This window comes from Coenobita brevimanus, chromosome 8, assembly GCF_032717465.1.
Source record: "Coenobita brevimanus isolate Jiangsu-jjx chromosome 8, ASM3271746v2, whole genome shotgun sequence".
NCBI lineage: Eukaryota > Metazoa > Arthropoda > Malacostraca > Decapoda > Coenobitidae > Coenobita > Coenobita brevimanus.
The window spans coordinates 13,955,566-13,976,147 of record NC_136961.1 but is presented as its reverse complement, the minus strand read 5'-3'; the positions used below and the strand labels follow the sequence as shown (position 1 = coordinate 13,976,147).

The 20,582-nt window shown below is 41.7% G+C and overlaps 3 protein-coding genes across 3 annotated transcripts in view; all 3 read left to right on the top strand.

Annotated features, from left to right (window-relative positions):
• Window positions 1-8,733, top strand: part of LOC145406674 (aldo-keto reductase family 1 member B1-like) — a 54,923-nt gene extending 46,190 nt beyond the window's left edge. Inside the window, exons 10-11 of the mRNA XM_080277771.1 lie at window positions 7,334-7,565; window positions 8,647-8,733. Coding sequence (XP_080133897.1) covers window positions 7,334-7,565; window positions 8,647-8,733 — 319 coding nt within the window. The remainder of the gene's footprint in view (window positions 1-7,333; window positions 7,566-8,646) is intronic.
• Window positions 8,734-9,274: 541 nt separating this feature from the next.
• Window positions 9,275-9,691, top strand: LOC145406665 (zinc finger MYM-type protein 1-like). The gene has a single exon (XM_080277758.1). The coding sequence runs from the start codon at window positions 9,275-9,277 to the stop codon at window positions 9,689-9,691; it is 417 nt and encodes a 138-aa protein (XP_080133884.1).
• A 335-nt stretch (window positions 9,692-10,026) lies between these two features.
• On the top strand, window positions 10,027-19,557 carry LOC145406657 (uncharacterized). Its single transcript, XM_080277746.1, has 4 exons — window positions 10,027-10,626; window positions 15,102-15,109; window positions 17,149-17,315; window positions 19,478-19,557. The coding sequence occupies exons 1-4, from the start codon at window positions 10,027-10,029 to the stop codon at window positions 19,555-19,557; spliced, it is 855 nt and encodes a 284-aa protein (XP_080133872.1).
• The last annotated feature ends 1,025 nt before the right edge of the window (window positions 19,558-20,582 follow it).

Here is a 20,582-nt window from a genome sequence, read left to right as displayed (position 1 = left end):
CCTCCCTCCGTTTCCTCATTTCATCTCCGAACCATCACTCGTCTCCCAACCCACCTTTCCCTCTCTCTCAGGCCCCTCCTTCTCAGCCCCTCTTACTCTACCGTGACTTGCCACACATACAGGAGCCAGCCTAAGGCACAGGGTACCAGAGGATAGGTGATTATTTATGACCATGACTGTACAGTACTTACTCCATTATACATACAAGGTATGACTACCACATATATACAAGGTACTACTACCTGGCAGGAGTAGACTGTAGCACCAGTCGAGCAGGGCAGTACTCCCAAGGTGGATGAAAAGCTGATGACAGGGAGAGCTGGAGCTCCCGTTTCATCAGCCCTCGGGACTAGGTCCCGACCATCCCACTTTGCTGAACTTTTTCAGTGTCACAGTAACACAGAGAGTAGGCCAGCATGCTCTCCAATACAAGTTTCTCTATCAACACCAAACTACATGCACAGTACACACCACACTTCCTTTTCAACATTTAAAAAAAAAATGACGTCGAATAACACAGCCTCGGAGTCCCCAGGGAGGGGGGACCATAAATGCCCTCACCTTCTGCCCCTCTCCCGGTGACGACTCAAGATGCCTGGAACCACTGTCTGACTCTCTTCTTCTTCATTTCTGCAACATTCGCAGCCTATCCTCTAACTTTTGCTCTGTTGAGCACCACCTCTCCTTCTCTAAACCTCACCTTCTTTTCTAACTGAGACTCAGCTGTCTGAGGCAACTAACAGCAGACCCTTTTCTGTATCCTCCTACTTTCTCTATACTCATTTCAAAGCCAAAGGTGGCTGTTGTGTATATATACGCAACAACATATCTTGTTCTCGTGTTCCTGAACTCGATTCTTCTGAATTCTCTACACTCTGGCTTCGGCTTTCATGTCATTCTCTGACTAAATATATTTGCACTGTTTACTTATCTCCTAATTCTACTGACTAACAAAAATTCTTTGACTATCTTACTTCTATGAAGGAACACATTCTATCCATCTCTCCTTTCCCTGAAATCTCCATTCTAGGAGATTTCAATGTTCACCACCAACTTTGGCTCTCCTTTCCATTTACTGATCCACCTGGTGAACAACCCTACACCTTTTCTATCTTTAATGACCTGGAGCAGCTATTACAGCACCCTACCCGTATCCCTGATCGCCTTGGAGAGAGCTCCAACATACTTGACCTTTTCCTTACAACTTATCCTGCTTACACTGTTAATCTTTTCTCTACGTTGGGCTCCTCCGATCACAACCTTATCACCTTAACCTGTCCTATCGCTCCAGTATGGCCTGTGGACCCTCCAAAGAAACGTCGTCTGTGGCGCTTTGGAGCTGCAGATTGGAAGGAGCTCAGGCAGAACTTCTTTGATTTTACCTGTAATGATTATTGCTTCTATGGCCGGGATCCATCTGGGTGTGCCTTGCTCATTACGGAGGTTATTCTCTCAGGTATGGAAGCATACATTCCTTTCTCATATCCTTTGACATTAAGCACAAAAGCCTTGGTTTAATCACACTTGTTCTAATGCTGTCCGCAACAAGGAGAGGGCCTATAAAAGGTACCGGAGCCAACCCACCCCTGAATCACATCTTTTATACGTTTCTGCCTGGAATCGTGCTAAGTCTGTTCTTCGCTCTGCTAAAAATAATTTCATCCGAACTAAGTGCTCTCAACTCTCCAACTTGAATTCTTCCCACTCCTTCTAGCACCTTGCCAAAAACCTTTCTAATAACTTTACCTCATCATCCTTCCCTCTTCTTTTCTACTCTGATGGCTCTGTAGCTATTTCTCCTACTGATATAGCAGATCTCTTTGCTCAGACTTTCTCCTTCAATTCCACCTTAGACGATTCCGGTGCTGTTCCTCCATCACTTCCCCCCTCTGATTTCCTCATGGCTGACATTAAAATTTCATCAGCTGATGTATTTTCTGCCAACACAGGCCTCAATAGTAATAAAGCATATGGGCCTGATGGAGTCCCTCCTGTTGTTCTCAAGAACTGTGCGTCTGTGCTTACATCCTGCCTAGGTAAACTCTTTCATCTTTGTCTATCAACTTGTACCTTTCCTTTTTGCTGGAAGTTTGCTCTCATTCAGCCAGTCCCAAAGAAGGGAGACCATTCCCAACCCTCTAACTATCGCTCAATTGCTTTAACATCCTGTATCTCAAAAGTTTTCGAATCTGTTCTTAACAGAAAAATTTTAAAGCATCTTTCCTATCACAACCTTCATTCTGATCGTCAGTATGAGTTCCGTCAGGGACGCTCCACAGGCGATCTTCTCACCTACCTTTCAGACTCCTGGTCATCCTCCTTTCGGGACTTTGGCGAAAGCTTTGCCATTGCACTTGACATCTCAAAGGCTTTTGATCGAGTCTGGCATAAATCTTTACTTTCCAAACTGCCCTCTTACGGTTTCTATCCTTCTATCTGTTCCTTCATCTCTAGCTTCCTTTCTGGTCGTTCAATAGTTGCTGTTGTAGACGGCCATCGTTCTTCTCCTAGATCTATTAACAGTGGTGTTCCTCAGGGCTCTGTCCTATCACCAACTCTCTTTCTTTTATTCATCAATGACCTTCTAAGCTGTACATCTAACCCTATCCACTCATACGCTGATGACTCCACCCTTCACCTTTCCATTTGATTCCCACAATGTTCAACTCAGCAGTTACTTCAACAACAAGGGATGAGGCTATGGCACACCTAATGTCTGACTTGGCTCGTATTTCTAACTGGGGTAAAAATAATCTGGTTGTTTTTAATGCATCAAAGACTTAGTTTTTGCACTTATCAACCCAACAAAATCTTCCATAGGTATATCCACTAATGTTTAACAATATTCAGCTTAATCTTGCATCATCTTTGGGCATGCTTGGGGTTTCCTTTACTCGGGACTTATCTTGGAAAGATCATATTACATCTCTCGTAAAATCTCCTTCCAAGACGTTGGGTGCACTAAGCCGACTCCGTTCCTTCTTTACCCCTGCACAATTGTTGACTCTATACAGGGGTTTTATCCGCCCCTGTGTGGAGTACAACTCTCATGTGTTGGGGGGCCTCCCCACACACAGCTCTTCTCAATAGAGTGGAGTCAAAGGCTTCTCGCCTCATTAACTCTCCTCCTCTTACTGACTCCCTTCAACCTCTGTCTCTTTGCCGCACTGTTGCATCTTTATCTCTTTTCTATCGGTACTTCAATGGTCACTGCTCCTCTGAACTGTCTGCATGCATTCCTCCACCTCTACGACGGGTGCGTTGCACCTGTCTAGCAGAAAACTCTCATCCCTTTTCTGTCCAACTCTCTAATGCAAGAGTTAACCATTACTCCCAGTCCTTCATTTATGCAACAGGTCAACTCTGGACCTGTCTCCCTCTGTCTGTATTTCCTGCTTCCTATGATCTCCAGTCTTTCAAACGCAGTGTGTCCAGGCATCTCAAAATTATCGGATCTTGAATTTGGCTCTCTCTTGTATTTTGTTTTTCTCTTAGAAAGAACTGTTTTGCTGGCTCGTTGCCTTTGGTTCCTTCTTCCTCACATAAAAAAAAAAAGTTTCTACAATATTATTATGTCTGTACAATGTTGCCATAAATATTATATCTCTTCAATATTATAATGAAAGCTAAGTATTAAGAAACAAGACTTAACTACATGCTCGACATCATAAGGTCGCCAGCAGGGGGTGACTGATTGATGTCAGGACTCAGCAGTATAATTAAACATACATAGGTATTCTAGAGGTTAAATGAAAGTCATATGCTAGCAGCTAGAGGCTGATGGAAATGTGCTTGCAAAATTCTCTTTCAAGATTGCCAGCCAGCAAAGTATGACCAGAAGCTATCATACACACACACACACACACACACACACACACACACACACACACACACACACACACACACACAGGCTACTAGAACATTCGACAACCGTATAATCCACGTGACAGAAAGTTTACTACATGAGAGAGAAGCGAGAAGAAGTCAGAAGGAGTTAAGAGGCTGGAAAAGAGAGAACGAGAGGCACGGTGGGCTGCGAGAAGTTATCTAGCACATAAACACTTTTGTGTAATACACTCATTGCTAATCTTGAACGCTTTTCTTGTGAAGAGAATAAAACTACTATCAACCCCAAACTCATCTTTAACTTCTCCCATCATCGACTACAAGTGAACTGAGGTTATCTCTCACAAAACTAATCACTGTTACCTACAGCTCGGCTACGACTACGATTTAATCAATTACAAGTCTGATACTTATGTTTAAATCCATCTCAGACAGTGGTTGGAAATATTTCTGTGTGTTATTAAGGATGGCATGGTGACTGTTTGTAGCTAAGGTGGACAAAGATGCTGTAAGTACAGCACAATAATAAGGTGCTATGTATAATCCTGATGCTGAAGTATGAGATGGTGGTGTATCTGGACAAATTATAAAAACTGATGTGTTATGGGTAGTAAAACTGTGAATGCCTGATGTTTTGATGGTGGGTAAGTTTATCTGGAGCAAATGTGAAGTTGCAGTTCTGATGAATGTCATGATATCTTATGATAGCCATTTCACAAGGGACTGTTCCAGTAGGCTGAAACGTGAAGATGTGCACAGGACAAAGGTGAACGGAATGTAAGGATGTACAACACTTTTGTTCAATCGTTGATTCACTAGCGAAAGTGACAGTGTCCTGTCTCTTAGAGACCATTATGAGTTCAGTGTTGGTGTTGATGTCGATGATGACCAAGGTACCATTAATCTTACCGGGAAAAGTGTATATTTGATAGACTGTGTAAAGATTATCTGTTATGAATGGTACATAAACTATTACTGATGTCTGTGTTAGACTGGCTTCTAAGTATGGATAATATAGCATGAGATTCATGTCCTGAAACAAAGGCTTCAAACCATGTTTATGTATGCCTTGACTGATTATTTGATGTAGATCGCGAACTGGAAGTAAGTTAATGGTGATCTTGCCATTACCAGCATTTGCAATATTCACCATGACTTGATAACGAGTCCTGGTGTTGTCTAACCGAAGCACATTCAAATCGCCTAAGGCGCAGCTAATTGGTTCTGGACTGCGCCCGTGCCATAGAAAACCGTGCCATACAAATAACTAAATCTATGGGAAAAATGGAATTTGGTTCTGGACGTTCGCCCAAAGTCCCCCTTTTCACCCCACTTTTCCCCATTTTTCCCCACTTTACACACACAATCAAGCAATCAATCAATGCATGTATTACACGTAACAATAGGCACAAAAAACGGGAGGGTGATCAGCCTTGTGTCTCCTTAGGCAATACTATGCGCTACAGATTGAGCGAAAAAATGCTCAGCCAAGTAGACACATCAGGTGACTAACCAAAACATTAATGATAGCGGAGGCTGCCTGGTCAAGCACTGATTGAAGATGTTTAATTGATAAAGTTTGTAGGCTCAAGTGTCAACAAAACTCACATTTAACACATTAATAAATTAATCATTCTTGTATACATGATGATGATGGGAGGCATTATACTTCGTCTTAGCTCAGAGATAGGTGCTTCGTCACTAACCTGTCCATAGCGGTTTTTCGAACAAACCTATAAACTAGTCACAATACCCAAAGAATCTTTAATGTTTCATTACATAACACAATGAATTTGGTGAAGTTTAACCTCCTAAGAAGAGAGAAAAAAGTCCGCAGTTGGAGCACTTGTGGTATGGAGCTGAAGTGGTTGCCATCTTCTTTGTTTACGAACAGCAGAGCGCGCCGCCAGGGGAATTTGCCCACACATTTCAAACCTTGCCGCGTCCGCGCCATAGGTACTGTTTATGCGTGTGGTTCGGTTTTGGGGGTCTGGCACCTTGCCGTGTCATAGAAAACCGTGGCATAGAAGCACACACCATAGGCGACTTGAGTGTATTATTATGTCACTATGTTCCATGACTACTGAGAAGTGTTGAGAAAGTGCCATGTTTCCTTCCATTGCATTTATTTTGTCCACACTCTCTTGAGTTACCCTTTATGCCTTTCTGAGATTTTTCACAGTCGTCATCACTGCCGTATTGATTATCAACTAGCTTCGGTTGATATGTTAATACCTGAGCTATCTTATTAAATTTTTTTTTTTTTTTTTTGAAGATCTTTTTCCATAACCAAGTCAAAAAAATTCCCTAGAACTGCACCACCCAGGTCGAACAAACCGCTCCTCTCACGTGTATGTGTGACGTTGTTCATGTCCCTAAGTGTCACAGTTCCACAAGATTGGATACCTTGGATCATGATGAGCATGGTAGTTTTTGCTTGTTCTAAATTCCATTTTGCTAACTTCATGAATTCAGTCACTTCCTTTGTGTTATGAGGTTCTGAAGCAGAACTTCTTATAACAGCTTCCAGCATCCTCAGTGGCTTAGCAATGTTCTCCAACAATACCGGTTATTCATATAAGATATCCAAACTAATTCAGTACTCATGATAGCTTTCACAATTGCTGTCGAGGCCGTTTGGGCTATCAGGGCCGTAACTACAGCCCCCCATAACCCACATTTGGGGGGGGGACCGAGTATGAGGGGGGGCCAAAGTTCAAGGAATCCTGAATCAAGGGACCCTGTCCAAAGATCTTTTATTAAACTAAATTAAATAAGCATGTCTCGTCCCTATGCCTACGATTGGCAGAATGCAGAAAAGGGTTCATTTCTGTAACTCATTTCTCCTGAATGCTTCAAAACCGTTAATGAAAATAAATATATCACCATTGTTTCTCGGTACAATTCAGTCAAGAAGCCATGATTTTATTTATTTATTTATTTTTTTAATGTGACTGACTCTGGGCATAGGCTTCACAGCCTGCATTCAAGGCCCAGTAGTCCTCCTATGTACTGTACACCTCTACATGTCACCACTTCGGCGCTAACACCCACCTTCCATACTGAATGCATGCTAGGGCTGTCTCATAAAGGACTGGTGTATTGTCGGCGGTTCTTCTAGTAGACCAGTAAAGACTGATACGTATGAAACTCAAATCCTTCAACTGTTCCCTGCCCCAGTGGGATTTAAACCCGGGTCCGTTAGGACTGCAGGCCAACTCTCTACCGGTTGGTGTCAGACAAGGAAAAAACTGATAAACTTCCCCAAAGCTCTGTGCTTCAAACTTCGAGCTCAGAGGTCAGGTAATGCTCAGTTTTCGACGGAAAGTGCAATGATCGCAGCTCGCTCATTTGTTATTATTGCTCTGCACTTGCTATGATTAAGATCTGTGCTGACACTGCGAGGGTTAATACTTAATTTGCTTGTTTACAGTGTTTTTACTTTAATTCCAACATGAACTTCAGTAGCTATGAAACACTGATATAGCGGTGGTGCTGCCAAGCGCGCCAAAGCTAAGGCTGATCAAAAAGTGCTTCAGAAATTACGGAATATTTATGAGCTTACGTCTGATAAAAATAATTCGCCTGCAACTGATGACAAAGAAAAATATGACAGTAATCGAAGTGACGTTTGTCAACCTTCAGCGGGTGATTCATCACAGCTGGTTGTTTCAGCTGAGGCATGCAGCAGCCATGATGAGTGTGCTAACAGATCACAGGTACTTGACATACCAGTATCATCGAAGGCCGTTTTCACAGTCGTCCCCAATGCAGTCCCCAACAGCCTACTTACCTCCGAACGCACGTTTTCGTTTTCACAGTCGCCCCCAGCCAGCCTTCCGAGGCCTCTGTTGGGGACGGCATTCGGGACAGCCCGAACAAATTACTGGAACATTCTTGGGGGGCCTGTAGCCTCCCCAACAGACGGTCCCGAAAGTAAAAAAGTAAAAGAATAATTACATGTAACATATTTTCATTATTATTTCATTATTATATACCCAATATAATATTTCTGGGGTAAAAAACACACCCTGTATTGAAAAAATATATATATATGTTTGTATATTTTTATGAGACTTTCTACTATGTATCCGAATACTAGCCTTTTGCAGACTGGTGGAGGCTCCACAACAAACGGACCTGAAGAAATACGAGAATCGTTGTCTAATGCATATTATCATGAAGATTCTAATATCTGATGCCCGGTGTAAGAGTTGATATAGCTAACACCTCGTTTAGAAAAGAAAATGTTCATGTATTAATAGTATATCCGTTAATAAACCACACCATCACTCATTAGACGTTATAAATGTTACTTCATGGTTATTTTTACGTAAGCCTTTTTTTTTTTTTTTTTTTTTACAAAACATGGCATTCATCAGGATTCACCTTACTTCCGATTTCAAGTAGGAGTGTGGTGAGGTTGCTGTTCATTCCGATGACGTTTTCTATTCGTTACTTTTGCTGCATTCTTACAAATATCTTCACTCCTGAATATATTAGTAAGAACTGTGTGAAGTGGATTTTCCAGCCATGTTATTCATCAAATTCATTACATTCCAATTTCTAAATATTCTCTACATATGGAAAGTGTTTTCGCCACCCAGAGCTACCAACCCTACCGCATCAACATGGGCAGACGTCCCCACGTTAGTAAGCTCCCGAAATCCAAAGGTGCTTTGGTTTCGGGCCCGACACACGTTCGGGCCCAAAAGGTTAGGGACGACTGTGAAAACGGCCCGAAGCAAGATCACCAGTGAGTGTGCATCATCTAGATGAATGTGATTTTATCCCACTCAGCAACAACCTTGGCGACTGGCCAGCGAGTACTTTCGACGAACATCACTGCAATATAATCAAGCGTGGTGTGTCACAGGGCGAGTATAATAATGGTGCTTATCCACTCAATGAAGAGTCACAAAGATGCCGGTTCACCAGAAGCCATTTTTATTGGCAGTTGAATAATGAGGAGAGGGTGTGGCAATCATGGCTAGTGTACTCACCAAAAGTTGACAAAATTTTTTGCCTTTGTTGTAAACTATTCGGGAGTGGTGAAGTCCCATTACTTTTTGGCGCAAATAAATGGATTGGACTGTCAAAAAGTTTATGAGAGCATGCAGCAGGCAAAGCACACCAAGAGTGCATGTTCAGATATTGCATTCTAAAAACAGCAATCAGCCAAAATTCCGGAATCAATAAAGTGGCTGATGAACAGATATTTCGTGAAAAATTTCTGGCGTGATGTATTAAAAAGGTTGATCGATATGGTTATATTCATGTCCATAAACAACTTGCCTTTCAGAAGAACTGATGAACGGCTAGGTGCTCACAGCAACGGCGTATTCTTGAGTCTGTTTGAGCTAATGTCAAAATATGACTTGGTGCTGCATGAACTGTACCAAAAAGCTGAGAGGGGCGGAGGAGCAACATGGGGTATCTCAGTCCAAAAATCCAGAACGAACTGACTGAGCTGATTGCCAGTGCCACTGTTTCCAGAAAATTTGAACTGGCTAAACAGTGCATGTATTTCTCAGTAATTTTGGATTGCACATCAGACATTCCACATAGAGAACAGATGTCAGTTGTCCTGCGCTTCATGCAATGTTCTGGAAAGGGAGTCCATATTCATGAATCCTTCTTCGAGTTTCTACTTGTCGATGATACTACTGGAGCTGGTTTAGCACAGTTGTTGATGAGGAAACTGACCGCTCGGGCACTCGATGTATCAGACATCCGCTGGCAATTGTATGATAATGGGTCAAATATGAAAGGTCAGAACAAAGGCGTCCAAGCACAGGTCAAAGAACTGAATGGAAAAGCACTCTGTTCCATGCAATGCTCATAGCTTGAACTTGGTGCTCAGTGATGCAGCAAAATCCTCTACAGAAGCTTTCACCATTTTTGGTATTGTAAACCGGCTGTGCACCCTGTTCTCTGCTTCTCATGTCCTGATGACACTCAAACCGTAGCCTGAGACGTTGGGAAGCAAGGATCAAAGCGGTGAAGCCACTGCGTTATCATCTGTGAGCGATTCGTGATGCATTGTATGCCTTGGTCGAGCATGCCATGGAGAAGAAGGATGGCATGATGGCAGTCAAAGCATAACTATCAACTGCACTTTGTGAATGGCAATTTATCATTTGCATGTGTGTGTGGTTCGATTTGCTCCAAAAAATCAACATGATTGAGAAGTTGGTGCAGTCGACCACAATAACCACCGATGCTCTGAACTGTGAATTTGAATCGGCAATCAAGTTCTTTGATGATTACCACGAGAATGGATATGTATCAGCCCGTGTGGACGCACGTGAAATAGCCGAAGAGTTGAATGTCGAGCAAGTGTTCCCTGAACCCCGCACTTGCAATTCGAAGTGCATGTATGACTATGAGTCGGCTGATCAACCTGCTTCATCAGCAAAAGACCGTTTTCGGGTGGATTTCTTCTACCGTCTTCTCAACATCGTGAAAGCAAGTGAGTGGTTTGATGAACTGTCTCAGATATTCTGCATATTTTGGTTTCTCTACAACATCAAGTCTATGGTGGATATCATTCAGAAAAGCAAGTTATGCTCACGGTGCGCAGACTACGCTCTTCAAATGGGCGACATCGACGACATGGAGCTGGAACGAGAAATCATGGAAATCATAAATGTTTGCAACACAAATGAACAATTGGCTGCTGCAAGTGAAACAGATGTGTTGGAATACATCTGCACGTCGCAAATGCAGGAGATCTGTCCAAATCTCAGCATTGCACTGCAGATCCACTTGACAATACCTGTGGGAAATATTTTCCCCCAGAGCGGTTGTGCTCTTTACTTTTTAAAATAGTTGTCCCCGTTGAAAGCAGAGGAAAACCCGGAGAGTGTTAATGACTAATTCAAGTGGTTTTCTAACCTACAGATTGCGTTCTAGTTCTGTTTAATAATTCTTATTATTAATAAATTAAATGCTACTGCGATTAACCCTTGTGGACAACTATATTGTAAATACAGGTAAATACTTAGGAATTTTCCATTGACCTAACTGCGCCTGCGGGGGAAGATGACGTGTATCTTGACGAGAAAAATGGAGGCAGGTTTAATACATATTCACATAGTTGCAGTGAATATTTGGCTTTAAACTAAGGTTAAATTAAGTTGGATTTTCTTGTATATTTCATGAATTCACTGTATTTATCTAATTGTAATAAAATATTTGGCATCTCGAATCCAATGAGAAGAGAGAGACACCATTTTTTCACTCTGTTCCTAAAGCTCATTCGAGCCACATCTTGTGAATAACACACCTAAGGACGCTTGGAAGCACCAGGCAAACTGACCAAGACCTCACGCCCGTCGTCATCTGTTATTCCGACTCAATCTAGCTAAGTAACCTTTATGATCTGGCCAAATCGGGGGGACTAGCTAGGATATAAGAAGATAATTACTGGTGAGTTAGAGTATTCATTATACCTTAATTTCCTAAGAGACTTTTATTATTTATATTTAGTATTGGTCGTGTTTAGACTAACACTTGTCCGAGAAGTTTTTTTTTTTTTTCGATAATGAATGGAGGAAAAACAATGGGAAAAAAAAAAAAGTCCATGTGCCTAAAGGCATCCTCCATTCACAAAATACTTATAACAACTGGATTTAAATTCGAGTGGATTAAATGTATGTGGGAAGCAACTCCCAGGAAGTGAATTCCAGACAGTAGTAGTTCTGGGGATAAATGAATTTGATAAGCAGAGGTTCTGCATTGCGGGGGAGAGAGTGTGAGTTCATGGGTCCTCCCAGCTGTCCAAGTATTGCGGGAGAAAATGTGAGGGGGAGGCACAATTGAAGCCAGTTCGTCAGAGCACTTACGGTAAAAATATCGATAAAATAATGCTAAAGAAGCAACATCTCTACGTACTGATAATGGAGGAAGGTCCTGCGTTATGGCAGGATTATTGATTAATCTAATGGCTTTATTTTGAATTTTGTCCAACTGCCTCCATGCAACCGTTCCACTTCCACTCCACAGTGGTGAACAGTATTCGATCTGAGAACGTACATGACGTATGTATATTGTGGCCATCTGCTCGTCAATGAAGAACTCACGAACTCTGTACATAAGTCCCAGTCTTTTAGAAGCATTTTTAGCAAGGGATTTAACATAAGCTGTCCAGCTTAGGTTGGGGTTTAGAGTAACACCCAGGATATCAATTGTAGTGGATATGGGAATATTAACATCATTTAAAATTATGTGAGAGTGTTTAAAATTTCTGACAATACCAATGTCAGTTGCAAACAAAGAAAAAAGCTTCAGCCGACTCAAGATCATCAAGAACTATCTTCGTTTTTCCATGTCCGACAGCCATTTATCAGCCCTCGCCATAGTTTCAATTGAGCATGAAGACGCCAAAGCGCTTTATTTTTCTTTATTGATCGCAACTTTCGCCCAAACAAAGTGTGGATGAGTTAGTTCGTAATAGATGTATTTGCACATGTTTGTAACTTGAAGTTGTGCTGCAGTTAAAGGTAGAGGTACGTCACTCATCATTGTCGCTCTTTTATGTTAAACATACGTTATGCATGAGTATATCTTGTTCCTGGAAACAAAACACAAGTTATGCACATTTATTTTTTATCTTATTGATCAAGATATATTTGAGATTTTAAAAAATAATAAAATAACTAAATGAATATTTTCCCTATTCCTTTAGTTTAGTAAAAGGGCCGTTTGACCGAATTGAAGAGATCTCTGAATTTTATATGCTATTTTGGAATGAAATATATTTGAGATGAATGTAGGACAATTTTTCACTCAACAGGCTCATGAAACACTCTATTAAATTTGGATGGGGGCCCCGAGGGCCTGGTTTGGGGAGGGCCCCCGATGGACAAGGTACGGCCCTGGAGGCTGCAAGGCATCCTTGCCTTATTATATGTCGAGGGTCTAAGTGAGCTGATCCTGTTGCAATACAGATGAAAATCCATGGTATAACTTCCCTCATCGTTACCCACCGAAAAAAAAAAAAAAAAAATCTCTCAATTAGCTAATCCAGTCATGCTGAGGTCGATCAAAGTGATGATGCGCATTGTAAACTGGCTGTTGGAGAAGAATAACATTGCTTGTTGTTTCACTTATAGAAGGAGTGTAAATCAATACCTAGATCAAGTAAATGCTGTACTGTGTGATTTGCAGCAACAGACGACATCATCGTGTGTGCTGAGAATCAAGACCAACTTGAGCAATTAAGAACACGCCTGGAAGAAATATCTGGACTATGATTTACTGCTGAATTCAACAACCATGGTAAACTCCCTTTTCTGGATGTGATGGTAGACAGTACGACAGAGAACTTTTTCACTGACGTCAATCGGAAGCCAACTAACACCGAGAAATATATGAACGGCAGAGGTGAATGCGATCAAAGTTAAAAAAAAAAAAAAAAAAAAAAAAAAAAAAAAAAACGTATTATCAGAGCGTATGTGAAACGGACCAGTATAGTGTGCTCCTCACGTCAGTCCTTGCACCGAGAACTGCACCATCTGTGCCAGGTGCTAGTAGATAATGGATACACTGAGACTTCATCAGTGTCACTAGCAAATCACTGGAGGGGTATTTATCTGGCCAACTAAAACCCCAAACTAACGACATGAGGGTCTTTTATTGCAACATCTTCACCAACAGTTATGGAAAAGATGAAAAAGCGATTAAGGACATTATTAAAAGTAACTGCCACCCTACTGATGAGAACTGTAAGCTCACGGTTGTTAAAGAACCCATGCACGAGTGCCTTGGTTGTGAAAAACAACCTAACCAGTCGGACTGATATGCTGTCCAAAACTAATGTAGTGTATGAATATCAATGTACACACAACAAAAAAACTATCGTTACACCTTCTGCGCGATATAAAATGACACACGAATGAAGGTTTTTGATAACAGCCTCCTCCATTGGTATCTCTGCGTGTGTTTGTTGCATATTTATTATAAGCTATATCCATTGCTTCTCCCATGCATATTTCTACCTCGTCCTATTTGGCAACTCACCCACTGTCAGGCTTACCAACCCTAGCGAGACAGCCAGGTTGTTCAGTATGAAACACATCGGACCCCCCTGTAACGATAGTTTTTTTGCTGTGTTTGTACACTGGGTCACAAAAGCATCGGTGCACAATGTGCGTGAAACATTTTAGAACACAGAATGAAGATCACTGAATTATTAGTGTCCAACCTACCAGCCATTGGTAGACCTGATGTCGGGAGGTGTTATATATCGCCAACTAGCAATATCATCTTGCAAACATATAGCAAATGTTATTTTTATATAAACAGACATTGTTCATACACAATGAGACGTTGGTAACCATCAGCAGTTGATCGAATGTTTTCGGTAGGCATCGGACCCCCTGTGCACCGATACTTTTGTGATCCAGTGTACAACCGAGGACTGCGCACCTCGTAACAATACCTACATTGGTCATATGATGTGCAGTCTCAGTCGCCGTCTGTCTCTACATGTGCAAGATGGAGCTATCAAACATCAAACATCATCACAGAGAGCACAATGGCAATAACGTAGATAGGGGTAACTTGGCGAAGAACACTAAAATACTTGCACATAATAAGGAAAGAAGAACACTGAAGGTGTTAGAAGCATTATACATGAAGGAAAGATTACCAACGGTTAATATGCAATCTAACATGACTGCCGGCATCTCATTGTTTGACAGCGCTACACTCGTACCACCACCACCACGGTCAAGCACACATAGAGGGGAAAACGGGTCACACCTCCGGCATACCAGGGGGTCAAAGTTGTTGCCCCCCTCCGCATACCAAAGGGGATCAGGTCGTTTCCTGTCAAGGCTCACCCAGCACCCATGACCTGCCTGTCAGCCATAAATACAGACAGGAGTAAATATAGGCTCAGTCACGCTCAGTCGCCATGTAAGTCATATCATGTGCCTCGTAACCCTACCTTAATCTTAAGGTAACTAATTGTATGTTTTTGTTAGAAGTTCTAGGACTCCTTTATGTATAGCTCCTTCTTTGTATTAGTTATGTCGTACAAATTTTACATGATTTTGATGCTCCTTTGGTGACTGTAGAGTATCAGTGCGTTTATATGTAAATCCTGTTTATCTTAAAGTTTTGAGAGTGGAGTTCTGTGTGCTAGGCTTAAGTAGCTTGTTATTGTGATACAGTGAACTTGATATAAATATTTCATGTTTCATCATGTTTTCCGAATTTCCACACTTATCCTTGTGTAATTATTTCAGTTCCAGATGTAAGTTTAAGAGAGACGACTGTGCAGGAGACACAACCACCATGATGTTAAATATTATTAAATTGGTTCATCTAACTTTCCTGTGCTCTTTTCAGTTTTGGAAGATTTTCTCCCTCCGATGACTTGGACGCATTTTTATTTTTATATTTCAAAAATAATAGTATTTCAAATTACTGGTCAATGAAAGTGATGAAAGTTACAGTCTGTGGTAGGCCTAATAATATGAAGTTTGGCGCAGGGCAGTAGTTGATAATAGACGAAAGCTTTGCTTTCTTTCTTTCTTTTTTTTTTTTGCTTCCCTTTTGTTGTATCCCCTCTTCACTGCACCATTGCTCAATGTCCATCTTTCATTTAGTTTCTTCTGCTCCCTTCTGTGTATTTCAGTTTTTCTCGTCTTGTCTCACTTATTTCACATCAATTATTCCTTTCGCATCCATACATATTGGCTCTTGCTCCAGCTAACCTTCTTCTTTCCCCTTTCATTTAGCTCCTTTTGCCCAATTTTGTTAACAGTCCTGGTAACCACTTCTGTCCATGGATGTCCTTTATACGAGCTATGTTGCTTTTGCTCTTACCAGGTGATTTAATACAAGTTAGGAAACCACCACTGAAATGACAGTGTTGAGAAAGGCTATATCTGGTCTCTTCAGTGCAAAAGTCGTTCCTAGGATCAATAAAATCGTCTGGTGGTGAATGGATTAATTAATGACGTCACCGTTTCAAAGACATGTTTAACCTTCCATCCCTTATACCTTATTTTTTCTTTATCGTTTTTGGTCTCACTATCCTGTATCGTCAGTCAACGTCACACACCCATTTCGTCTGCTGTCTGTCTGTTTGCTCTCTCTCTCTCTCTCTCTCTCTCTCTCTCGTGTCATTAGGGCTGTATGAGTTCAGTAACTGCCTGGTGTTCGCCTCGTCAGTCTATTGCATTGTTACCAACAGCGGCTGGAACACGTCACCTTACCTACCCCACCACCACTGTCACCACCTCAGCCCGAAATATCTCTTTGCTCATACTGTAGGCTACGTTCTGTCTTGAAACTGTGTCAGATCCTCATAACATTTTGCTTGGCTATGCAGGAATATTCAGGTGGGTTGGATGGATTGCAGTTACGCATCATAACGTCGAAACTCCCGATGTGAAAAGGGATTATTGACCACGATAATTTCTCAGTTGTAGCAACTACTCCAGGGCGGTTAGGTTCGCATAATGCTTACCATGTTTTAGATAGATTATTGATGGTTAAATGAGTGGAATATATGGGTCGGCTTTCATGCACGTAACATTGGCTGGCAACTGTGCTTTAGATGTTCAAGCCATGTTTGACGGTTCGTGCAAAGCAACCAGTCTGTAGTGCCGAGGGACACCGCTTTATGTTACTGTAGAACTGACCTCTCTCGATTCAGCGCCGGGATATTTGATCTGTCGGAGTGGCTTGGTTTGCGAGTAAGAGAATCTGTAGGTCCACAAGGAAACCAACAGGATGGGAAAATGTGACAGCACATGATAGGACGTACTACTGCACCCTTTTAAATGTTCATCCTCGTGAGGGATCCAACCTATATAATGTTCATTTTAGTATGACGTATAACTATCATCTCTTTATCCTGACTGCTGAACTGAAACTGGCGTTAGTAACTAAGAAGTGCTATGGAAAGGATGTAAAACTTCTGAACAGCCTTGTCCTGTCATTATGGTAGTGAAACAAACTTCGAAAGGGAGAAAATCTTCGACAATTTAGTTGGATGAACTATATATATGTGCTACATGGACGAGTTTGTGCAACACCGACCCGATCACCAGGGGATCGCGAAGAAAGTTATGATGAGGGTGTTATAATATAACGAAGTAACGGAAGGAAGAACAAAAGGAGAATAAATGATGAGGCCAAAACAGAATGAAGAGTTAAATGACAACAAGACAAAAGATAAGATACTTTATCCTTAATGGCACTTAACAGAAGAACTGCCACTGCCACTAATACCACAACCGACATTACTATTTTTAACTGTCTTCATACTGATATCTTTAACAGAGCTAATGAGGAGCTTACAAGTGATGGAGCAACCTGGGTGGAGCAGCCGCAGCATCCACCTGGGAGACGAACCTTCTCAATTTTCCCTGCACCTCGCAATGGGAAGGACCCTGGCCAAATCTCGCTGAGGCGCTATCTATCACAAGGAGGCACCGGATCAATGCACGGTATATGTGCTCTACTGTGTCCCTAAGGCGGCGCCACAAAAGTAATTGCATAGGCTATCTGTGGCCCACATGTCTGCTTGGGTAGATAGACCGGGATTAAACAACAACAATAACAACAGACGATTTTACTCCGCATGAGAATTTTCAAAAAGGGATGGACTAAGCCTTCATTAACCCCTTCTTTATATTCAGGAGATAACAAGATTAAATGAAATTCTCGGCTCCCACACTTGAAAGTGTGGAAGTGTTCGAGCGAGCAAGCTTGCTGTTGTTGTTATTTTAGCTTTCTTTAACATCCTTGTTATTAATACCATTGCTAATGAGCACCATTGCTGTATTCTTACTGGCAAAGGAAGCATCACAGTCAGTCTTCCTCAGCAATAATTATGCATAATATGCTTTAACATATTCTTGTACGTTATTATTATTATCCTATTATCTTTAAAATTTGTATAAATAATGATAGGCTAACCTGCACTAAATATGGAAGTAGAATTTGTATATTAAATCGCTGAGGAGGTGTTACAAAATATCCCAAATCACATGGCATCCCAAGTTCTACGATCATCATTACAATTTCCGTACCATAATCCCAAATGTGTTACCAACACTACAAGGGGAAAAATTGAAACTTTAGTTAATCTGACACAGTTAATACTAGTTTAACATTAATGGATCTATTGATAATATATATTGTTTTGGTTTCGAGAGATAACGGCCCCAGTTGAAAGCGGCCCTCACCAAAACAGCCTCACTCAAACCAAAACGGCCCCACCCTATGACCTCTCCTTGTATTCGTATTTTGTGCATTTTTGTGCATACCGCTACTCTTACACCAAAACCTAACCTAACCTAACCTATTAATAGCAGATCATATCTGTGAGATCAAATTGGCCCTGTGGTCTGAACTTGTCAATAAGGCATATATACGAAAATCAGCTGTAGAAAAGTTGTAAATTTAGGTCATAGGGTGGAGCCGTTTTGGTCATAGGGTGGAGCCGTTTTGGTCATAGGGTGGGGCCGTTTTGGTCATAGGGTGGGGCCGTTTTGGTCATAGGGTGGGGCCGTTTTGGTCATTGGGTGGGGCCGTTTTGGTCATAGGGTGGGGCCGTTTTGGTCATAGGGTGGGGCCGTTTTGGTCATAGGGTGGAGCCGTTTTGGTCATAGGGTGGGGCCGTTTTGGTCATAGGGTGGGGCCGTTTTGGCCATAGGGTGGAGCCGTTTTGGTCATAGGGTGGGGCCGTTTTGGTCATAGGGTGGGGCCGTTTTGGTCATAGGGTGGGGCCGTTTTGGTCATAGGGTGGGGCCGTTTTGGTTTGAGTGGGGCCGTTTTGGTGAGGGCCGTTTTCAAATGGGGCCGTTTTCTCTTGCTTCCTATTGTATATACTCGTACTGCGTTTGTCACTCTCCTGACTTATTTTCGTTTTCTCTTAGCCTATTGTTCTTCCATAATTTATATTGTGTAACCCGTATTATTCTTCCACTATTAATGCTCTACCGCTTTCTTGTGTGAATATAATAATTTAACTCACTCCATTCTTGGTCGCCATCCCAGCCTTGTTTCATCATATCCATCTCCCTCTCTTATCTCCAATCATCACTATCGTGTCCTTCATGAGTCGCACCAGATATTCATCCTGCAGAAATTGTCCTTCCCAGAGAGTACGAGTTTACCTAACTAAACTGCGATGTCGCCATAATCTGTAACTGCTTCAGTACCAGCATTAAATACAACTCAAGAACAATTCACTGTGCAATCACTGCAACGTAGCTCCTCACACCAGAATACACGCTGAATACTGACTTCAAGCATCTCACTCTAATGCAGCCCCTTACACCACAATACATATAATCACCTCATGTACAGTCGATCAAAAATTATCATTCATGAAGGCTCCGATGATTTTCTAAATGATCAGTAAAGCTCGTGATGTGCCGGGGTAATTGGTCTATTGTTATCCGAATGTACATCGGGGAAAAAAAAAAAACGCTGACTATGAAATGTGGAGCAACGTATTTATAGGACATCCTCATGAAACTGAATTTATTAACGAGGGGTAGAACCATCTCGAATTTTGCAACAACCATTGTTTGTGATGTCCGACTGTTTCGCATGAGGTGTGCACTGATACATTTGGATTGACTGTATCTCACTTTCACAGTATGGACAGTCCTTCAACATAAACTCAACAAAGAATCTATGAAAGTCATTTACCTTCGGTCCAGAGAGTCCATGTCTTGATGAAACTGTAGCCACAGTAACAACAATAACAGCAACATCCACCACCACAACAACAGCAAGAATCTCCTCTCCTCATTAACACCCTCCACACAAGCCCGCCAGATTTACCACCAAGAGGGCGGTCAAATGCAAGCTATCTTGTACCGCCGCTGTGAAACATTGACAGTGCACCGTCCATTGCAACTGACGCCTTGCCTTTCATGGCGCTTGTTGCAGTTGTTTTGGTGGAAACCCCGAAAGTGTCATAGAGCTCCAGTTTCTGTTAAACTCCGTGAAGCAGAGAACGTCATTTTAAAATATGAGAGCGTCTTTTGGACTGGCCCGGTTAGTCAGCTAGGCCTGAGGATTCTCACTCGCATGATGCTTTGCTGTAGTTCCCTAAGGATTTTCGGACACAAGGTACTGTAATTTACTCTAGTGAAGCCCCATAAGACGCTTTATTTGAGCGAGGCCACATATGGTCCCACATCAGTCTAATACTTCTGTACTTGTCTTCCTGCTGAACAGATTATTAAATTTAGATTAGGGAACATCCTATATGTTCAGGGTTAATAAAGGCCAATTATAACAACTGCTTCTGAGAAAGTCTTACCATAGTTGAATATAACTGTCCAAATGAAGACGTAAACTATGATATTTACGTCAGCACTCCTGATCATGACATTGTAGTGTGACAAATAATTTTAATGCATATTCTTGGTAATTATATTTATATTATTATTCATGTATCTTTCTCCACTGATATATAGTACGTCGTATCAAACATTACCGCCTGTACATAGGGTCAAACAGTATTCCTACCAAGCGATAAATGGTTGTGGAAAAGATCAGTGTTGCCTTTGTGAGTTCGGTAGGGTTGATCAGCTTGAGTGGCATTGGCATTTGCTCTTGGTATGGTAGCCCCAGCTCAGATATGGTTTATGCAATATCCATTAACACACAAGAATGCATATTTCAGCACAACTGTGTTAAAGCCGTCTGAGCACTGTGTTTAACATGAAAATTTAAATCCTTATTTAGAAATC

Excerpts from the sequence above, each read along its gene's own strand:
- LOC145406665 (XM_080277758.1), top strand. The coding sequence starts at position 9,275 with ATGGGGTATCTCAGTCCAAAAATCCAGAACGAACTGACTGAGCTGATT.
- LOC145406657 (XM_080277746.1), top strand. The coding sequence starts at position 10,027 with ATGATTGAGAAGTTGGTGCAGTCGACCACAATAACCACCGATGCTCTG. Across the intron at positions 17,316-19,477 it reads AGGCACCGGATCAATGCACG|TATGGACAGTCCTTCAACAT; the intron begins GTATATGTGCTC and ends TCACTTTCACAG.